At 44.7% G+C, this 12660-nt stretch overlaps 5 protein-coding genes across 5 annotated transcripts; 2 read left to right on the plus strand and 3 right to left on the minus strand.

Annotated features, from left to right (window-relative positions):
• Window positions 1–1037: 1037 nt before the first annotated feature.
• On the plus strand, window positions 1038–2377 carry EYB26_010018 (uncharacterized protein; the record flags this gene model as incomplete). The annotated part of the gene is made up of 3 exons (XM_054269263.1): window positions 1038–1072; window positions 1129–1490; window positions 1557–2377. 3 exons carry the CDS (start codon window positions 1038–1040, stop codon window positions 2375–2377), a joined length of 1218 nt encoding a protein of 405 aa, XP_054125238.1.
• Window positions 2378–3179: 802 nt separating this feature from the next.
• On the minus strand, window positions 3180–4357 carry EYB26_010019 (uncharacterized protein; the record flags this gene model as incomplete). The annotated part of the gene is made up of 4 exons (XM_054269264.1): window positions 3180–3955; window positions 4013–4204; window positions 4258–4278; window positions 4336–4357. 4 exons carry the CDS (start codon window positions 4355–4357, stop codon window positions 3180–3182), a joined length of 1011 nt encoding a protein of 336 aa, XP_054125239.1.
• A 470-nt stretch (window positions 4358–4827) lies between these two features.
• On the minus strand, window positions 4828–6932 carry EYB26_010020 (uncharacterized protein; the record flags this gene model as incomplete). The annotated part of the gene is made up of 6 exons (XM_054269265.1): window positions 4828–5694; window positions 5754–6073; window positions 6129–6317; window positions 6369–6681; window positions 6730–6781; window positions 6841–6932. 6 exons carry the CDS (start codon window positions 6930–6932, stop codon window positions 4828–4830), a joined length of 1833 nt encoding a protein of 610 aa, XP_054125240.1.
• A 1383-nt stretch (window positions 6933–8315) lies between these two features.
• On the plus strand, window positions 8316–9631 carry EYB26_010021 (uncharacterized protein; the record flags this gene model as incomplete). The annotated part of the gene is made up of 3 exons (XM_054269266.1): window positions 8316–8399; window positions 8452–9322; window positions 9381–9631. The coding sequence occupies 3 exons, from the start codon at window positions 8316–8318 to the stop codon at window positions 9629–9631; spliced, it is 1206 nt and encodes a 401-aa protein (XP_054125241.1).
• Window positions 9632–10271: 640 nt separating this feature from the next.
• Window positions 10272–11448, minus strand: EYB26_010022 (uncharacterized protein; the record flags this gene model as incomplete). The annotated part of the gene is made up of 2 exons (XM_054269267.1): window positions 10272–10991; window positions 11047–11448. The coding sequence occupies 2 exons, from the start codon at window positions 11446–11448 to the stop codon at window positions 10272–10274; spliced, it is 1122 nt and encodes a 373-aa protein (XP_054125242.1).
• Window positions 11449–12660: the final 1212 nt, after the last annotated feature.

Consider the following 12660-nt stretch of genomic DNA (forward strand, 5'->3'; position numbering starts at 1 on the left):
CTATTCGTTTAAAAAGCAATCAATTATCTACAGGGAGAAACCGTCAGCGTGTGGGTTTATGTAACAATTCGGATTTCGTGATTCCTCATGTCGGCAAGCTATGGTGCAATCAATATTCATTATCTCTGATTGATTCGTCGAATATCGGTGCGGTTCCTCTACAGCAGTGATAAAATAACACGGGTGTATTTTTTGATACGCATAAGAATCCCTTCTCAAACTGTTGCCCAGAATTAGGGTTCTGCACTGAGCTAAGAAAAAAAGTATCACATCTGCCACGTTCTGAGGATCATGAATTTCAACAATTGCACATGCGAAATTTTTTTAGATATTGGACAAACACTTGATTTGGTATATTAGATATATTTTCTATGTAGCTTTTGGCACTTGATAGAATGATTCTAGACAATCATGGCACCATGGCTCAGCCCAGCCCAGCCCAGCCCAGCCCAGCGCGAATGAAATATGGGCCTGTTTCAAAGGATGACATGTCACAGCTACTCGTAGTAGATCCTAGATCCATGGGTGTTGGAAAATTAATTCCGATTGACAGTTAGATAACGTTAGAATCTAGATAATAGCTTACAAATTTTGTACAACGAGTACGAGGACTGATTGGCCACAGCGGTATCTCGGGGAGCGGACCGCCTGTGGGTCTGCCTGTGGGGCCGCTCTTTGTAATTTGTCACTCATTCTAGCGTCGAATGTCGCCATGATTTTGTTAGTACACTTGTTGTTTAGTGTGTATTTACAGATTTTTACATACATACCGAATACCGTATTTGATGTCAAAAGATAGTTCGGTCTTGACACATTCGTGTTTATGATCATTTATTATTCTGAAGAAATCAGGTGATCTTAAGAAATAGATGACACGCGCAGCAGTTTCAAAAATAGTGGGAATGAAGCCACAAGTATCAGCATAATCGAGGAATTGTGGACTTTACTGCAGACTCTTTTCTGTCGAGTGCTCCCAGGAGAGAGCTTGGATTTCTATTACTCCTCAGAACGTGCTGTAGTATGAAATCTTGCTAAAAATGTCGACATTCGGTGACTACTTCCGGGTGACGACGTGAGTTTGTACACCCATTGTAGTTCACGACCTTTGACTAACGTTCTTAAAACAAGGTATGGAGAGTCGCACTGCCATTCGGTCGGGTGCATTGTGGATGGCTGCCCTCCTGGCATGGCTTTGAGTGAGGGTGACATTCAACCTCAGATGACTCGACGAAGACCAGGCCAGAGCGCCCTCACTACCCCTCGAGATGAGAAGGATAGGGTTGAGATCCAGTCGGGAATAGAATGTGGCTTTACTCTAGGTACACCAATCGCTTTGATTGTTCACAATGAGGACCAAAGACCCAAGGACTATGGCGGTAGCACAATGGACTTATACCCTCGTCCAAGCCATGCCGACTTTACTTATCTTGAGAAGTACGGAGTTAAAGCTAGTAGTGGAGGAGGCCGCAGTAGTGCGCGCGAGACAATAGGTAGGACTTTTATGATTCTATGTTTGATCTGAAAACAGTGAGATTAATTTGAGCTGGGAATAACAGGACGTGTTGCCGCTGGTGCTATTGCAGAGAAATATCTCAAACTCGCCCATAATATTGAAATTGTCGCCTTCGTTTCCTCTGTTGGCAAGGAAGACCTTTTTCCTCCTTCACCTGAATATCCTTCATATTCGAGAAACCCCAATTTTTTGAGACTGATTGGAGCAATCACTCGTGAGAAGGTGGATGAGTTTGCTCCTGTTCGATGCCCGGATACAGAAGCTTCCCAGCGTATGACTGAAGCCATTGAGGTGTTCCGTGATAAGAAAGACAGCATCGGAGGCACCGTCATGTGCGTTATTCGAAACGTTCCAACCGGTCTAGGAGAGCCTTGCTTTGATAAGTTAGAAGCAAAGCTTGGTCACGCAATGATGAGTATTCCTGCCACTAAAGGATTTGAAATTGGTTCTGGCTTTGGTGGCTGCGAGGTCCCGGGGTCAGTCCACAATGATCCATTTATTTTTACACCGGAATTTGGCGAAATCAATGATAAGAAGCGAATGACCACGAAAACAAACAATTCTGGTGGTATTCAGGGTGGTATTTCGAATGGAGCCGACATCTACTTCCGCATCGCTTTCAAGCCTCCTGCGACCATTGGTCAGGCGCAGACGACAACCAAATATGACTTCGAGGAAGGAGTCCTTGAAGCCAAGGGTCGCCATGACCCCTGTGTTGTACCCAGAGCTGTGCCAATTGTCGAGGCTATGTCCGCGCTTGTCATCATGGATGCCCTTCTGGCACAAAATTCCCGTGAGGCTTCGAGAAGTTTACTTCCAAAGTTGCCCAAATCTCTGCCCATAAGGCCCGATATCACGTACTAAATCAGTCTCCCTTATTTTTTATTCCTGTTTATGAATCGTTGATATGCTTCCGTACTGGTTGATACTATGATAGACCTAGTCGTGCAAAATAGATTTTAAATGCGCTCCTAATGTTTGCATGGTATCGAGTTCGCTCATTAGACCACGATAGAGATAGCTTTATTAAATGTTATATGATGCTGGAATCATTTCAAAAGCAAAGCTTCAGATTGAGTGATGTGATATAAGTGATTTTGTAATTTTACCAAGTTGACATGCAACGTTCCACGAATCTTCTAGAGAACGACAGACGACGGTGATATCAATAGCTTGGAAGCAATGGTCAGCCATTTATCTCAGTTTGACACGTTTCAAGGGCAACCAAGCTTGCGTGATCCAGTACGAATACAGTAGTCCTTGGCTATAACGAATGAACGCTTTCGCCTCTCCATGGTTATACTGATCTCAACTTTTATTACTTGAAATTGGATTGAAGAGCATCCTAATTGTTAATAAACAAATGAATTATCTTCTTGTGGTGCTCTTCATCTCTAAACTCTGAACATCTGACTCGGATTCCGAGAGGCACACTATTCGTTATGGCTACTTTTTACTTTACAGCAAAAAGGTGCGTGTTTATGAGGTGTTTCTACAGATACTTTATTCTCTCAGCTATCATCTTGGACTAACACAACGGTTTCGGATTTCGTGCTATAAACACCACGAGGGAATCACTGTTGAGATCGATAACGCTACGTTTGCCTAATTAATAAGCTACCCTTCAATCACAATCGTCTTGGTTGTGGCTTTACTACTGCGATAATTAAGCACCAGCAGCCAGGAGGCTCTTGATATTATCAATAGTGCTCTTCTCAAGATCAATCCAGTCAATACCCAGTAATTTAGTCGCCCTGGAGTTATCATAGCCAGGAACCACAGGCGGGTAATCACCACCCTTCGTCTCCTCCGAGGGAAACTTATCCTTCAGCTGAGGAAAGTTCCTTCGCGCTGCCGCCGCTATCTCTCGGTTACTAAACTTTCCTGACATACAGAAGAATCGCTTTCCGCCAGCCTCTGGTTTCTCAAATGCCGCAATGTGGGCAAATGCCACATCGCGAACATCGACCCATAGATTGACACCAAGGGAGGGGAGGATCTCGTTCTTCCACTTTCCTTGTATGAGCTCGACAAACCGCTCATTAGAGGTGTTGATAGCCGAGAGTGAGCTGAGGCTCACACTTGGCCCGAAGACGAGTGGAGGGCAGATGGTGACAAGGTCGAAGTTGGGCTTCTCCTCCTTAACAAAATTCCATGCAGATCGCTCTGCAACAGTCTTAGATGCTCTGTACGCGTCTACCTTGCTACCACTTAGGCCTTCCTCATACGTTATGGGGTTCCAGTCGGATTCACTGTAGACTTTATTGGGATCCAGAAGCCCTTCGGCGGAAAGCATTGAGACGAACGAGCTGGTCACGATGACCCGCTTAACGCTAGGGGCATATTTCTTGATAGCCTTGAGAATGGATATGGTTCCTGTGATTGCTGGATCCAAGAGTTCTGACTTCGCATCTGACCAATTGAAATGGAATGGTGAGGCGGCTGTTCATGTGTCAGAGCCGAGTCATGGCAAGGTTGGCACTAAGGAAGAATACTTACTGTGTAGTACAATATCGAGGCCTGAAACCTTGACTACCTCATCAAAGGCATCGGACTGCGCTATATCTGGTACAATAGCAACAGATAGTTTGGCGTTAGGATACGCCTCGCGAATCTTGGAGGCTTTATCTTCGGACCTCACAGTAGTAACTACCTCGTATCCTCGATGGACCAACATGTCCAGGATGTGAGCTAGAAAGAACTCTCAGTAAGGGCTATAGGCACAAATTTTCAAAGATGTATACCGGCAAGGAAGCCTGATCCACCTGATTTTCAGTAATTAGCAAGTGAATTAATAAAGATATCTTAAAGAAGGATACTACCTGTGAGGAGTACTTTGCTCATCGTGGGATGGATACGTCTTTTGTTGCAAAAATTTTAAACACGCGATTTGTGCTGGGAATTATTGTTGATGTCGATGTCGAGGGAGGAACAAGACAATTAAATATTCCATCAGACTCGCCCGGCCCACCCTCATACCTATTGGGCGGAATTTTCTGATTTATAATTAAGCTGGAGGGGTCTAAAATGTTTCTTCGCCTGTAATATTACAATACTGTCAGCATTAAACAAAAGATTGACACTGTATTGTTGATATCATCTGAGCTACAGGTAAACGGCCGATACATTGCTTATTAGCTACTCATATCAATTATCTAGTTTATGGTCAAGAAGGCGCTGCAAAAATGGGAACAGATTTGAGAGGAGTAATACGAGTGGAAGATGGGTCTATACGATGATTTGAAAAAGACGAAAACTCGCAAAATGAGACAGGTAATTTTCAGTGTAGGACCTGCTCGATAAATCACACCACCTCACAATCCGCTATCGATTTGATCAACAATGTTTCTAGTGCTCCAGGCGTCCCATGCTGTGCAAGTCTGATCTATGGTCTTTTGTATGCGTGGTTGTCCCTTAACATCATCCGGGCGCTCCAAGATGTTGATGAGGAAGCCTGTGCTGACATGCCAGGCTACGTGGCAGTGGAATGGCCAGACTCCCGGGTTATCCGTGGTGAATTGCACTACCAAGTGTCCGCTGGCGGGTAAGAGAGTGGTGTCCCTTCGAATTGGATTCTCAGAGTTGATAATAGTTCCATCCCACTCCCCGAAGCCATAAGAAAGGACTTGGTAGTCATGCCCGTGCAAATGCATTGGATGCGTGAATGTGAGATTGTAGAAATTTGGATCCGAAGGGTCAACTTTTTGGTTTTCCCAGACTATACGCACGACACTGCTGTTACCAGTGCTATAAACATTCCACTCTGGGTCCGAGGGGTAGTTGAAAATACCCTCGTCAGCCAGGTCCAAGATTGGTTCGTTGTAGTTTACTCGGAAGGTCTGGTTATTGAGCAGGTATACTGAGTGGCCGGTTTCGTTTTTCGTATTGTTGATATGGATAGTGATGGTCTGGTCCGCAGGTGGAGCAGGAATACGAGTTACCGGGCTTGTCGTGTTGAGAGGTGCGTTGGAACAAGGCATATCAGCATCATTTAAAGGCTGTGGCGCACTGGTTGGCGTTTTGCCGTCTTCGTAGTCCTTTTCGTCATAATAGATTGCTGCGAGACCGTAGGGCTGCTCCGGGAGGGTGCAGAGGACGGAAAGATTAGCGCGCATCCAGTAGTTTCGCTCTGCATCAGCTCCACTTTTTCCATGAACAATGACATCGGCTCTTTGACCGACCTGTAATTCAATGTCAGTAAGAGGAACCTTCATGTTGCACGTTTTCCTGGTGTACTCACGCCAAGTGTAACGGAATTCGTCGTGTATGGCTTGACTGGTATGTAATCGTTTGAAATGACCGTAAGGTCATGCTCATCGACTGTGAAAAACTGAAGGCCAGATGATCCAACATTTACCAAACGGAGTAAATGACTCTTTCCTGGTTGGAACTGGAATTTAGAAACGCCAGAGTTGCTGACACAAGGAGTTCCATCTGTCACTGAACTGCAGTCGAAGACCATCTTCCCATTGATAACACTGTTGTTCGAGAAGGCAAAATGAACTTCAGAACCATTACCGTTCACTCTGTCAACCAGTCTCTGGTAATAGGGATGATACACTTCATTTATCCGTCAGTAACTTACCAGTCCCTTGAGAGATCATTCGAGACTTACTGTCACTAAGCAACACGGGACCGAGGTCAATGTCGTATGGGGCAGATTTTGGCCCATAGAAGACCATGGGTCCAACTAACCCAGAAGTAAGCTGGGCTGAGTAGTGTGAATGGTACCAGCTGGATCCAACGTGATCTGCCCGGAATCTATAAGTAAAATTCGAACCCGGAGCGATGGGACATTGTGTTACTGATCGTAGTTAGCAATATTCCAGCTTTAGTTTATCGATTGTACACTTACATCCTGGTACACCATCGGCGTACTGAGTGCCGTATTGACGTAGCCCATGCCAATGAATTGATGTTCCTTCATCTAGGTCCTGGAGAGAGTTGGAGACCGTAACCTCGATCCAGTCGCCCCAATTCGCTTCTATCAATGGTCCAGGATACTGTCCATTGATAAGGAGCATCTGTCTCTGATATCCATCGGGAGCCAGAGTACCCGGTGCGACGTCAAAATGGTAATACCGGGTGACGTTGGTTTCAGGAAGCGGTTCGTTTACGATATCGGGCTTGTATTTAAGATTGCCCCAGGGATATCCGTGGTGTAGAGTCTGAATCTCGTTAATATGTGTGTCAAACTGTTGGGGTTTTGGACTTACGCTGCCAGTCAAGAATTCTGGAAGATTCTGCCAGGAACTGGCGTTCAGGTTTCTAATACCAAGATGATCGTCAATATCTCCTCGCGAATTGATGATTACTTATTTGCTCACCCATTAGTCTGCTGATCAGTGAGGCCACCAAACAATGGCAATGCCCCGGCGAGCAATTGAATAATGAAGTTGGATGGAGGAAACGGCGACATGACGAGATCGAAGGGTTAGCCCTTTGGCAAAATACCCGGGGTCACGCAAGTTGAGGATGTAAAGTCGTACGTCTCGAAGGTCACCTCTGGATTGCTACTTCCTTTCTCTCGATTATATACCAACATTTCCCATGAGGAACGGTCATCATCTAGACCCCAAGTCTCGACAAACGGTACCGAAAACTTAAACACTACTAAATTTCGTATTCTCGAAGTATATCCATGGCTCTAATTTGGACTTAAGAATCACGAACCTTGGAATCCATCTAAGAAGCCATTGGGGGCTATGCACAGACTGTAAAGGACAGTCAGCCTAACCATCGTGAGATATAGCCTATAGTACTCCGTATTCATTTAATTTTTGAAGCTATTATCTTCCACAAATCTGCGATTGGCTGAGAACCCGTGTCCAGATGGGTCATTCGCCTCCTGATCTGGCTCGAATTTCTCCGATAGTAGAATCCTCTCTTAGATTCGTGTTCGCTTATCTTCCTCAGTTTGTTCAGGCAAATTAATATTAGTCAAAGAATAGTTCCGTCGGAATAGGGTCCTGATATGGTTGGTTCCTTTGTAATTTAGCCTCTCAATTATAGTCTATTCTAGCTGATAGATTCAGTGTCGAATGTAGACTTGCATACGGAGTACAATCTACTAAAAGCGGATCCACGGCCTGAGCATGCTGGTTATATTGGTTCCTGCGGAACCATGTGTATTTAGGATGTACCCTGATAAGTCTAATGTGGTGAATTGACGTATCAAGATACGTAAATATTCCGAGGTGCAGGAGCGGATGCATGGACCGGTGGAACTATCAAATCCAAAGCCAACATAGGATCTGAGTCCACGTTGCAGTCCTGTAGAGATGCAGAAGGTTTGATTTTCTGATACTTCGTTCTTGATACCACTAGTACCGGTAATACAAGTACAGTATTTGGCTTGTATAGTAATTCCAATACATGTAATTTTAACGGTACACACACTGACGGCCTATTTTTCATTCTCGACATTCGTATTGACATTAAATCTATCCCGGTGAGGAGAATACATGCTATGACTCTTACCCTAGGATGCTACCGAGTCATCGATGATCTGTAGAACCTTGAAACTCCTGAGGATATCAGGATCTAGACGCGAAAGAAAGTTGGAAATAATAGATAAGCAGTGGCAATATCATGGAAGATCTGCACTCATTATTTATCATCACCGAGCATCAATTCTCATAGAGATATATGTCTGTAGTATAACTATATCTCTCTTATTCATTTGCCGAATCATTCCTCCTCTGTTCCTCCCATACCCAGGGGAGTTCGTCAAAGGCTTGTCCATTTATCATCACTTTGTTTGTCGTAATAGACTTCCAAGACTTCATCAACAGTCTTTATCATGCCGTCAACCATCTCTGAGCCTGTGAAGAGCTTCAAAGTACCTCTTCCTTCGCCAAGTAGGGTGAAGTCTGCCTTGCCTCTGGTCAGTCCTTCTAGGATCCACACTCTTATTAGATCCATGTTAATATAAACAGGATGAATCAACAAAAAGACATGTAGAAATCAGTCGAGATGCTATTCGCAACCTTATGTCACACCAAGCTATCGATGACCGCCTGATGGTAGTTGTCGGACCGTGTAGTATTCATGACACGAACGCCGCCCTCGAGTATGCCTCTCTGCTTGCCCAAGCGGCCGAACGACATCGGCGTGAGCTTGTCGTAGTCATGCGTGTTTATATCGAGAAACCAAGATCAACTGTTGGATGGAAAGGGTTGATCCATGACCCGGACTATGCACAAGATCTCGAGAATTCGAACAACAGCTCCGCCCCAGATCTGTCTAAGGGCGTGTCCACGGCACGCAAGGTCATGCTCGAAGTTGCAAAGATGGGTCTCCCAGTTGCCACTGAGCTCCTGAACCCACTTCTTGTGTACTTCTTGGACGATATAGTATCCCTTGGTGTCATTGGCGCTCGCACCACTGAGAGTCAAACTCACCGTGAGATGGCTAGTGATATGCCCATGCCAATGGGAATTAAGAATGGCACTGATGGTGGGCTCAAAGTCGCTATTGATGCCATGAAAGCTGCGTCTCGTCCACACACTGTGGTTGGTGTTGATGAAGACGCTGGTCTAGCGTATCATATAAGTCGCGGAAACCCTGATACCTTTGTAATCCTTCGAGGAGGCAGCCAAGGGCCCAACTTCAGTCCCGAGCATATTCAAGCTGCTGAAGCGGAACTCATCCGTGCAGGAAAGAAGCCTGCCATTGTTGTCGACTGCAGCCATGGTAACTCATCTAAAGACTATCGCAATCAAGGGTCTGTTGCTGCCTGTCTTGCCGGTCAAATCGCTGTCGGTGCCCCTATCATGGGAGTCATGATTGAGAGTAACATCAATGAAGGTAAGCATCTGCTGATTGCGGTTAAAACTCGTTTGCCAACTACTTATCATTTGTGTAGGTCGACAAGACGTACCAGATAAAGGATCCAAAGGATGCTTGAAGTATGGTGTCAGTATTACCGATGGTTGTGTAGGATGGAATGAAACGGAATCAATTTTGGAAACCCTGGCAGCTGCCGTACGCCAGCGACAAGAGGCCTCCACTGCATCCTCGCCTGTGGAGGAATCACTTCCTACGATAATGGTTGGACAGTCTCCAGGAGACGAAAAACATACAGTGCAGGAGCATGCAGTGGAAGTTTTTGTTTGAAATATTGCATCGCATGCGACGACTAGAAATCGTTCGCGGTCGAAAGGACAATACTTCTGCCGTGACATGATTTGGATTTCTTGAGAGTTCTGGGAAGGGAAGGACATAGAGGAAGGGGATTGACTTCTACGTTACTGAATATTTTAGACTAGAAATACTGTCGTTAAGCTGTTTTTGACATTTTATAAACATGAGTTTTATTCCAAAAAACGATCATTTACTCTATCAATGAAAGCAGTCAGCATCGCAAGTGTAATCTCGGAAATGTAATTTGTCATTTCATATAGGAATGCGGACACACTACCTAGCTATCCTAATCATCTTTCGAACATATACCAATAAGTACTAATCTTTCTAGCTGATATGTGCTATGGTATGTGGTAGAACTTATCGATCTACGAGAAATAAAATTCTCATAGGTATTTGTGCCTAGCCCTAGAGGTTTATAGATTAGCATGTTTATGGTATGCTATATGTTCCCCTTATTCTAGTTCTAAAATTGTTGTCACGCATTCTCTTAGAAAAATAAGAAAATATATTCTCTAAAACCTGTTACGTCAATCTATGGAAACTACATGCAACAAAAGCAGCAAAAGAAACCTTGGGAAATCAACTACACGACCAGATCAACTGTGTATTACTATTTGCCCTGAACCAAAATTCCCCTGCCTCCAGTAAGAATTTGATCAACATTTCCGGCATCTTTCCGGCCGCGAAGGGCCTTGAATTTCTTTCTAATCCAGGTGCCGCTCGTAAGAACGTCTTCTCCATCGGTAGATTTTGGAATGAGGGGACTATCCAGAGCGCGCAGGACTGTTTGATCCTCAGGCCTCATGAGATAAGCCATGCTGTATCGTTCTGGCATTGCGCATCCAGTAACGGGGCCAACTCGGTGAAGAGCACTTCTGAGGACCCCATTTGTCATGAGGGTGATGCAGTCACCGATATTCACAATGGCGTGCCCAGGTCGTGGCTCAACGTAGAGCCATTCAGACTCACTGTATGCGCCGAGATTTTGCTGGACGCCTGGAGGAAGGACTTGGAGTCCAGGAGTCGTTGAAAATACAAATGTCAGACTCCCAAGATCGGTGTGGGGCGTCTGTGGAATGATATCGGTGTTTGAGTTTGCGTGGTACTTGAGCACACGTAGGATATCGGGTGATGGGCGGTCCAACCCTTGGAAGTCTTCAAGGCGTTGACCAGCGGGCAGGGAAAGGCTATCAGAGAGGGAGCTAAGTATAACATGTGCAGCAGAAGTGAGACCATCAAACAGGCCACTAATATCCGGGTGATAATTGGCAACCACTGGGGGATATGGGAAAGGCTCATTTGAGAGTTGAAGGACCCCATTTCGTGGAAGCTAGATAAAGCTCAGTATGTTTCATATATAAAGTGAAGAACAACTTTCATCTTACCACCCAGCTTTCGAACCCATCGTTCTTGCCGTCCTTTCCATTACCGACGACATTTCGGCCCTTGGGCTTATAGCCATTCACCTTCAAGTCGGAAATCTTGTCCACGTCAAACAACGACTTGATTTCAGGCGGGTAGTCGAACAACTCCTTAGAGCAGTTGAAGGTAGCATCAACGAAAGCCAACAATGAAGCGAAATTTGGGTGTGTGAGGTCAAGGTAGAAAAATCCATCATTCATACAAGTCTCAAGCAAAAGATTCCGTTCTGAGGTTGAACCAGACTGAAGCTGGTATAAAGATACGGTACGCAGGCCTGCCTTCTTTTCACTGGGGATATGTACTTCCGGAAAAGATGCAGTTGGGGCCGCAGTGGATTCACTGGGAAATGTTGCAGAAGGAGACATTTTGAGATATACTGAAAGGTTTGAAGTATATTGATGTTACTCGCAGTATCCGGTAGGAAGAAGTTGTATCTTGGTTTCTGTGTTTAGTCTCACCCATCAACAAGAGTATTAACGGCTTGTTTGCTCTACAATATTTATAGGAAAAGGCCGTTCCAATTATCCTTGAAACACCCTTTGATATCCGGACTGCATAATCTGGAACAATGCACCTCCCTAAATCGGTGTCTTGATAAGCAGGTAGGACATCATCTTATCATTTCACAAGGGGCTAGACTGAGGATACTCACAACATACCCTGATAGACTTTCAAAGCCTCTTATTGCGTGATTACGATACCAAATATCGGCTCGGGATGGGTGTCCGTTATCCGTGTTCTGAAGGATGATAGGTATCTCAGGATGGCAAATTGTCTATGGGATCCTTGACCTTCCAACATACTCGATTACACTCGTCTTGCATAAAATACGGATATGAATTTCAAAGTTTTAGAGCTTCACACAAATGTAACCTGCGATACCGTTCACGGCTGGATACGAGATGCATCCGTAGACTTTCAGATCGTTACGGTGGTGAGACACCTAGGGACAAAAAATTCCGCTGGGTGTGGCACATTACGGATAGTTAATACTGACTAGATATCCTAGGATGCAAATGAGATGATGACAGGGATATTAGTGGCGCAACCTTACTACGTAGAGGAACTGGTCTCACCAGTTACTGCGAGTTCTAGATTGCGTTTGTCAAAAGCCGTGTTAGCAATATCCTGCAATAAGAAGATTATGCTTATGCAGTCATCACGCAAGAATAATTACAAGTACGTTGGTAGCTGTAAACTATGGATTCAGTTGTGCTCAACTGTAATATTGCGAGATAATCTGACGACAAGTAATCTGGTGCTCTCTTCAAAATGAACGCCACCAATGGCAACCATCCATGTATTTTCAGACTCAAAATTCTCTCTGTATAAGGGAAACAGGTCTGATTGGTTACTTCGCGTATGGGCTGCAGTTTGTAAAGGATGGAAACAGTTGACAACATAGAGGAATGCTGCAACATGACAAGCCTGAAGAGATCGCCTAAAGCAGCCGTCAGCAGGGATAAAATGTGGAAAGGTAGAGAACGTTCTTCGAACGATCATTAACCTTTCCAATACTTGGGATATAAATCCACCCATTGATTGTTATCGGTCTAAACTTTCACGAAATTCGTCCG

The sequence above is a fragment of the Talaromyces marneffei genome, chromosome 8 (assembly GCF_009556855.1).
Source record: "Talaromyces marneffei chromosome 8, complete sequence".
NCBI lineage: Eukaryota > Fungi > Ascomycota > Eurotiomycetes > Eurotiales > Trichocomaceae > Talaromyces > Talaromyces marneffei.